The 8,052-nt window shown below is 32.4% G+C and overlaps 1 protein-coding gene across 4 annotated transcripts; it reads left to right on the top strand.

Moving 5' to 3' along the window:
• Positions 1-584: 584 nt before the first annotated feature.
• LOC104215016 (ras-related protein RHN1-like) lies at positions 585-6,196 on the top strand. 4 transcript variants are annotated; one of them, XM_070162781.1, is made up of 8 exons: positions 585-796; positions 1,118-1,215; positions 1,298-1,465; positions 1,624-1,672; positions 2,494-2,567; positions 2,656-2,749; positions 2,836-2,948; positions 5,951-6,196. In XM_070162781.1, exons 1-7 carry the CDS (start codon positions 754-756, stop codon positions 2,934-2,936), a joined length of 627 nt encoding a protein of 208 aa, XP_070018882.1. In that variant the 5' UTR covers positions 585-753; the 3' UTR covers positions 2,937-2,948; positions 5,951-6,196. The 4 variants fall into 4 exon arrangements, with proteins under 4 accessions (XP_070018882.1, XP_009763072.1, XP_009763057.1 ...); XM_009764770.2 differs by lacking the exon at positions 5,951-6,196 and having other exon boundaries at positions 587-792; positions 1,138-1,215; positions 2,836-3,304; XM_009764755.2 differs by lacking the exon at positions 5,951-6,196 and having other exon boundaries at positions 587-796; positions 2,836-3,304.
• Positions 6,197-8,052: the final 1,856 nt, after the last annotated feature.

The raw sequence follows: 8,052 nt of genomic DNA, 5'->3' as shown, positions 1-8,052 counted from the left end.
TTGATCTTACTTATTTCCTTCATTTTTACGTTAATTTCTTGATTATTAATTAGTATTGAACTAAATCACATATCTTTAAAACCATAAACAAGTTTAATTGTTACTCGTATTTTCGAGGTAAACAAAACTATATGAACATTGATAAACATTTTAAAAGGTATTTTTCATCATATTTATATAGTAAGGATTGTAAATTATAGTACTTTTGTATAGTTTTTGAATATCGAAATTTTTATTTAATCCAATTTAGCTTCAAAGACTAGTCAAATTGACTTTCGATAAGTAAAAATATCACATAAATTGGGACGGAGGGAATAATACTTTTTCCAACAAATTGGTAGATAGGTAGAGAAGTTTGAATTCAAGAGATTAAAGGGTAGGAATATCTACGAAGATTATTTCTGGATTCAATCATGAAGCAAATTAATATTGGTTAGACTAACTTTAAGAAGAAGTTCAAATTCGATTGAACTACCTTCTCGAAAAGTTGTAATGCTGAAGGTATGTAAGTTTCTTCTCAGTATCTATTTATCTTCTCTTGATGACAGGAAGGAGCACAACCTAACAGTCAATATTCACAATCATATATTTTGCTAAACCTAACATTCCACGACGTACGTTACCTCATAAACCTTGAAATCCTTTCTCGTCAACCAACTTTAAGAAAACACAAATCTTTCGTCTGCGTGTCTCTCTCTCTCGTTCTTGCTGCAGGTTCATACTTTGTTTTTCTATTTTCTGGGGTTTTATTGTATGGCAACGAGGAGGAACAAAAATATACAAGCCAAGCTGGTAGGTATGTTCTTCCCTTTGTTAACTCTTTTTAGATTAATTCTCTTATTTATAACGTTATTCGGTGTTTGTCCCTTTCATGAGTTTTTACTTCTTACACTTTCTATGTTTTATAACATTAAGCATGGCTAGAAAAAATTCGCTAGGCTCCTGCAGAGGTATTTATTAATCATACGAATCTCAGTCAAAAACAACAAGAAGGGGAAATTAATGATGAAACTAGATCTTGTTAAAATGATCAGTCGTTTATATATATATATATATATATATATATATATATATATATATATATATATATATATATATATATATATATATATATCAGATAATTGTCTAATGTTTCAGGTACTGCTGGGGGACATGGGCACTGGAAAAACCAGTTTAGTGTTAAGATTTGTCAAAGGACAATTCTTTGACTTCCAGGTTTGGTCAAATGCATGCATAACCAATTCTGAATTAGTTTCTGTGAATATCTTTCTTTTTATCACATGATTGAAACTTGTAGGAGCCAACAATTGGAGCAGCCTTCTTTACTCAGCTACTTTCTCTAAATGAAGCAACCATCAAGTTTGACATATGGGACACTGCAGGACAAGAGCGGTACCACAGTTTAGCTCCCATGTACTACCGTGGTGCAGCAGCTGCTGTTGTAGTCTATGATATCACTAGCAAGGTACCCCGGATCTATCTGCTTTCCTGTTACCATATTTTTATACATTTTTTATTTTAAAAATAACTTAACGTTAAATTCTCGTTTTACTATTAATAAAAACTTTAAATTCTCGTTTTACTATTAATAAAATGATTTATAAATGAATCTATTGGGTTCAGGATTCATTTGAAAGAGCTAAAAAGTGGGTGCAACAGCTCCAAAGACAAGGTAAGCAAAATTGGTACAATTTGACTGGCTTACGTTTTGAATCTAAAGAAACGAAGATGAAAGTTCCGATGTGGAAAATGAACAAAAAGTCCCTCTACTCTACTTTATGTGGCAAAATTCGAAATACTAGGGTCGAGGTTCTTAATTTTCGACGAGTTTGGATATATGTTTGAAATGTTAGCTATTTTAAGCTATTTTTGTTTAAAAAATGTTAATAAAACATTTCCATAAAGTGTTGTCGTAGAGTTTTGTAATTCCTTGTAGGATTGATAAATCTATCTAGCGGATAGATATTGCATGTAAATATCAAGTTAGGGATACATGGCTAACTGATATTAACCCATCATTATTGAGCTAAAGGAAGAAACAAAATATTTTAGCATGTATAATCTCTTTATCGTGATAATGATCGAATCTACCTAGAAGGATGACGTGAGAACCTAAATCTATCTATCCCTAAAGAAAGTACAAATAATAAGGTATTTGTAGAGTAGAGATCTTCTTTTATTGAGTTAGATAAATGTGATTACATTCATGATTATTTTTCAATAATTTGAATTTTTTTTAATTTTCTTTTTGATAATTTAGGCACCTTTGTGAATATCATCTATGTACTTTTCATAAAATTTGTATTCATTGATATGAAACTCTAAGACTCGTTTGTGTGTGTATATACATATATATATATATAATTTTAACCTAGTATATATAGTATAATTTTCCAGCGAAGGGATTCGAAAATGAAAAATCCAAATTGTCGTCATATCTGTTGTATTTTTGAGACTTGTAGGAGCAGTCTAATGCTGTGTTTGTGGTACTAGGAAATCCAAATTTGGTGACTGTTTTAGTGGCCAATAAGGCTGACTTGGATTCAGAAAGAATGGTGGACAATGAGGTATTTCAATTAGTACATTAGTGATATTGCATAAGAAATGAAGGAAGATGAAGTATCCATACCATCTCCAACTGATATTATTACGCAGGAAGGAGACCAATATGCTAAAGAGAATGGCTTGCTATTCTTTGAAACGTCAGCAAAAACTGCTCAGAATATAAACGAGCTCTTCCATGTAATAGGTAATTGTTAAACATGATCACTTTCCTGATGAGTTCGCTTTGATAGGATTTTAAAAATTTCAAGCCAAAACAAATGCATTATGCAGCAAAGAGATTAGCTAGTGCTGCCCCAGCTCGCCTAGGTGGAATGAAACTAGGCAGCACAACAGGGGAAGGAGAGAGGAGACTATTCTGTTGCTCTGCATGAGATTACATTACAGTGAGTTCTTATACGTACTATGTTTATTTTGCAATGGTCATGGGATGGTAATTCTGTACTGAATGTGCAGTGTTCATACGATTCCTTGTCCTTTTGCATCATATAAAAATCAGAAAGATGTGATGCATCATTGTTGATCGGTGCTTTATCCTACAGGAGATACATGATATATAATTCCTGCAAAGTAATGATTATGGTCTTTGTGTATACTACTAAGGTTATTATTTTACTACTCTTGTATCGGATATCTTTAATCATATGTGAACCTTATTTGCGCTGTTAATATAATGTACTAGTTAAATTCATGTGAACATGGCATTTGGATGATTATGTCGAGTCAAACTGAAATTATTCAAGTGAATATTTGTCCGGCTTTTAGGAACACATATTCCTAGTTATGTTAAGGTAAATATAAGTTGGAAAAATAGTTTTGTAGCTCATAGTTCGAACATGTTAATTGAAAGAAATTTGATTCACCCTCTACCCTAAAATCAAAGTCTACCATGTTTTATGCCAAAATGTGTCAATCGACCTACATATGGTTTGGTCAATAATTTATAATGATTTGGTCAATCGACCTATATATGATCTATCACTAATGTAAATAGAGAATATTCTTCCCTAAACATGATTCTCATAAGAGTTACATTATAGATGTTATTGTTGTTGTTCTTGTTGTGATCAGAAGAAAACGATGATTGATAGAAGTACAAAATTTCTTCTCCAAGAAAAGGATAAGGTACATGAAAGAAATTTATTTCTTTTAGGAATCTTTTTCTTGTCAAGAAAGAGAGTCCTAATAGATTCGGAATTCAGGACAAAATCCTAATAATTCTCCCCTTTCCCTTAATTTTCTTGATAAAACTTGATCCATTTTCTTCATATAATCTTCATTACTGCTACATGGCATGATTAAATATAAGTACAAGTTGAAAAATCTTGGTATTGGTTGAAAGAAAACCAATAAGGGGTTAAAAGGAGCCCACACATTAAGAATAGTTATGGCTTTAAACTAGGGGTGGCAAATGAGCGGGTGGGGCGGATAAGGACGGATCGCAAGCGGGTGATGAAAAAATCTATAAATTATCCTACCCCACCATATTTCATATAGATAAAAAATGGGTTAACCGGCGAGTAATATGGATATCCAAATTATCCATAGCTTCTTGAATATGATCACTTTTGAAAAAATTCTTTGTCTCCTAAACTTGAGGAACCCCCAATTGAGGTTTTACAAATGTAAAAGTTAAACCTATTAATTATTTATTGGTTACTTATTACTTATACATTTTCTAAGTGGATAATATGGTTCTTATCCATATTGGACTAGTTTTTAAAAAGTTCATTATCCAACCCATTTTGTAATGGATGATATGGGTGGATAACTGTTTTCTTTTAACCATTTTGTCATCACTAGTTTAAACTGACATTGATTAAAAGGAGTTCATGCGTTGCAAGTAGGCGTGGGTTAAAAGGAGCCCAAATATGAGTTAAAAAAGAGTTTTTATTTCCATAAAACAAGCCGCAACATGAGTTTTGAATATTTATGATTATAATTTATCTCCACATGTAGCATCACGTCCAAACTTTTTGGATAAACCTTCATTATCGTCAAATTAGTTGCGGCTTCATTTGAACCCTCCTGAATCTGTCTTCAATCTTGCTTCGAACCTTTGGCTCTGATACCACTTGTTGGGATCAAAATAATAATTTGCATGCGGAAGCTAACAATGAAAAACTTGATGGACGATAAATCAGAGCATAAAAGAAAAATATACTAAATTAGGCATAATAATTTATTATAGTTTGGTCAATCGACCTACATATGATCTATCACTATTATAAAAAGAGAACAGAATTTTTGAGAGAATAATCTCCCCTAAATACGATTCTCGTAAGAACTACATTGTGGATGTTATTGTTGTTGTTCTTGTTGTGAGAAGAAAACATCGATTTATAGAAGTACAAAACTTCTCCTCCAAGAAAAGGATAATGTATATGAAGGAAATTTATTCCTTTTAGGAATCTTTTTCCCTTCCTTCAAGAAAGAAAGTCCTAATAGATTAGAAATTGAGGACAAAATCCTAACAATGTGAACCGTAATTCTTATAAATAATAATCCCTCCATTTCAATTTATGAGAACCTATTTTCTTTTTAGTTCGTACTAAAAAGAACGATCCATTTCCATATTTAAAAAAAATTATCTTTATGCAATAGTTTATACCATACAAAATATATATGACTAATTTTACACTACAAATCAAATGTCTTCTTTTTATCTTTTTTTAAGCTCCGTGTCCAATACACAAATTGAAACAAGGGACTAAGAAAACAGTAGCAGCTCAAACAAAAGTATCAGTTCATGTCAGATAATGAAGCTTCTTTATTTCATAGGGTTTCAAGCAATGCATCGAAACCAACAGGAGTCGTCCTTTTCTAACAGGACAACAGACCCCACAAGGTTCCTCTCTTAAGCTTTAGTTTTCTTGTCCCAACTTCGTCGAAATCAGCACAAAGAGGTCCCTTCTCATGAAAAACGGAGATATCTGTTGCCTCTTCTTTTGGTCCGCCACCTCTTCACATCACCTTTTCAATACCAACACCCCATATGCATTAAGAAAAAGGAAAAAAGAGATACTTGTTTCCTTCGCTCAGAAAAAGAGGGACTTTGACAATGCACAAGCAGGCTTATCTAAAAACAAGAAAATTCATTCTTTCTTTATTAGAAAGAAAGCAGAAAGGAACAGTTAGGCATGAACTTGGTTTAAGCGCCCCCATTAACACGCCTCAAACTTTGTATGTTTCCAATGAGTCTAATATTAGTCGTTATCAGCACTCTGCATCCCTTTTAAATATTGACGACTAATACTACGCAAAACTAATTAACCACACACTAGTGCAGCTCACAAGACAGCAAAATAACATTAGAACAAAGGGCTAATGAATGACCGCATTCTATAACATGAACTACCTAAACTAGTTTTTGAAATTCACCATGAAGGAGAAGTGCAAGGAGATCCTGAAGATAACAAAGTGTTGTTACTGTTGGAACTTCCAGAAGTGCCGAGTGACTAGCTAGCATCTCTTAGTGAAACTGAACATGCCACAGCTGGAAGTTTCTTCATTGGAGTTAATGGAACTGAAGAGGGACTAGATAATGATGATTGGCCACTACCATTGTCGTCTTTCCCAGAAGAATGAATTGTTTCGAGACGTAAAGGCGATGAATCAGGCGTTTCAAATACGGTATATGTTGTGATATATACTATTAACCATGAGTTTGATTTAAATATAGTATTTATTATGAAATAATTATTTATTCAGTTTTAATAAAGTTTTAAATAGATCATATATTAGTCCGTGTCATTTGCTTATATAGTAGATGATTTAGTGTATAGAGTTTAGCTTATATACGGAAAATTAAATCATCGGTTCTTATAAGTATAAAGTTTGAGTTCACAATCTAATGATGGAATTGGACAAACCATCAGGAATGATTGTAGCACAAGATTAAATATATTTTATCTTGATTATAGGAATGGTTTAATTCCAACTTCTTGTGCTAATACATTTTGTATGTATTGAACGGACCAGGTAGAGATAAGTATTTTATACTGATTTAATAAAATAAACTTTCTAGCCATTAAATGTACTTATACTCTTAATCTTGATATAATTATTATTAGCTATGTATATTATTATTGTTTTGATTTATTAAAATGTGAGATTCTTTAGTGGGTCAATATGTCTGGTAAATTGGATAATAATAATAATGTACATTGGTGAAGTAATAGCTAGTTGATGGAATCCATGTCTCGATTTAGAGATTGATGATACACCTTTATGAAAGCTTATAAGTTTTCATGTGTAAACCCGGCCGGTGGATTTTGTATCCGACACATGAAATAAGCTAAACGAAAGTCTAAAGGAAATAATCAATAAATTAAATCGTCAGTAATTTAATTTACTTGATTAGTATCTGAATCTTAATATGGGAAGTTAAATAAGATTTAATGGATGAATTTTGAAATTGGATAAGGAGTGCAATTACGGATTTTTAGTGGAATAATTCGTAATTAATTATGGTAGATATTAATTTCGAAAATTAGAATTAATTCCATAATTGAAGCCTTGTTAATTAAATTTTGTGGTCCCTACTGTGCCTAAATAATAGGAAATAAAGGAATCATTTTTCTGGTGGAAAAGAAAACCCAACAGGTTTTGGAAAAGGGTCTTAACCCTTAAAACTTGTGCTATAAATACATAAGTTTTTCCACCTAGAAGTAGTAGTACATGGTGGCTGAAATTTTCAGCCAAGTTTTCCTAGAAATTTCGCCCACACGAAATTTCTATTTCCGGTATTATTTGGGTAACACAGTAGAAGACCGTGGAACGTTCGAGGATCACGATTGTGCGGGTGATGGAGATTCCATTGAGAAGTTATGGAACTGAAGGCTCACGTGATAGAAGAGATATGTTCACGCTTCAAGAGGTAACCCGTGAAACCCCGTATATACTAGTTGTCTAGATTACATGTGATTTTGATACTGGGATTGCTTCCGCTGCTTATTATAATCCATCAATTGGTATCAGAGCACACTCACATCTAATTAGATAACTAAGTTTTTCGTGAAACAAGAATATTGTATTTATGTGCGTTTTTTGAATTTCATATATATATGGTTTTCTGAAAAACTGCACTGCTGTTTTGTGAATTAACTGTGCAAAATTTTTGGATTATTCTTGTAATCATGAGATATCTGTTTTCTTATTGATATTTGATTAAGATTATCTGAATTTTTTGGGGTAAACCCTAGAAAAACGCAAAACCTGTTTTTGACCGAATAGCCGGTATTTTCGGAGGTCAGCGAACTTGACGAACTCCGATTAAGCTGAAATTTGGTGGGTCCATCGGAAACTACGTGGTGAGAAAAACGCACTACTTTAGCAATGAAACATGATATTTTTCGGCATTTTGAGGTCGTTTGGACTGTATTTTGGACGTTTTTCTATTTTCTGAAAATTATTTCTTAATAATTTTAATTCCTTTTTAATTCAATGGTGGTTGGGTGACTCCTCATGGTCCCCATGATTAAATACTAG

The sequence above is a fragment of the Nicotiana sylvestris genome, chromosome 11 (genome assembly GCF_000393655.2).
Source record: "Nicotiana sylvestris chromosome 11, ASM39365v2, whole genome shotgun sequence".
NCBI lineage: Eukaryota > Viridiplantae > Streptophyta > Magnoliopsida > Solanales > Solanaceae > Nicotiana > Nicotiana sylvestris.
The sequence above is the reverse complement of the archived record's forward strand: the minus strand, read 5'-3'. Positions and strand labels throughout refer to the sequence as shown.

Coding starts and splice junctions, on each gene's coding strand:
- LOC104215016 (XM_070162781.1), top strand. CDS start 754: ATGGCAACGAGGAGGAACAAAAATATACAAGCCAAGCTGGTAG. Junction 1,673..2,493: donor GCAACAGCTCCAAAGACAAG/GTAAGCAAAATT, acceptor TTGTGGTACTAG/GAAATCCAAATTTGGTGACT. Junction 2,750..2,835: donor CGAGCTCTTCCATGTAATAG/GTAATTGTTAAA, acceptor TGCATTATGCAG/CAAAGAGATTAGCTAGTGCT.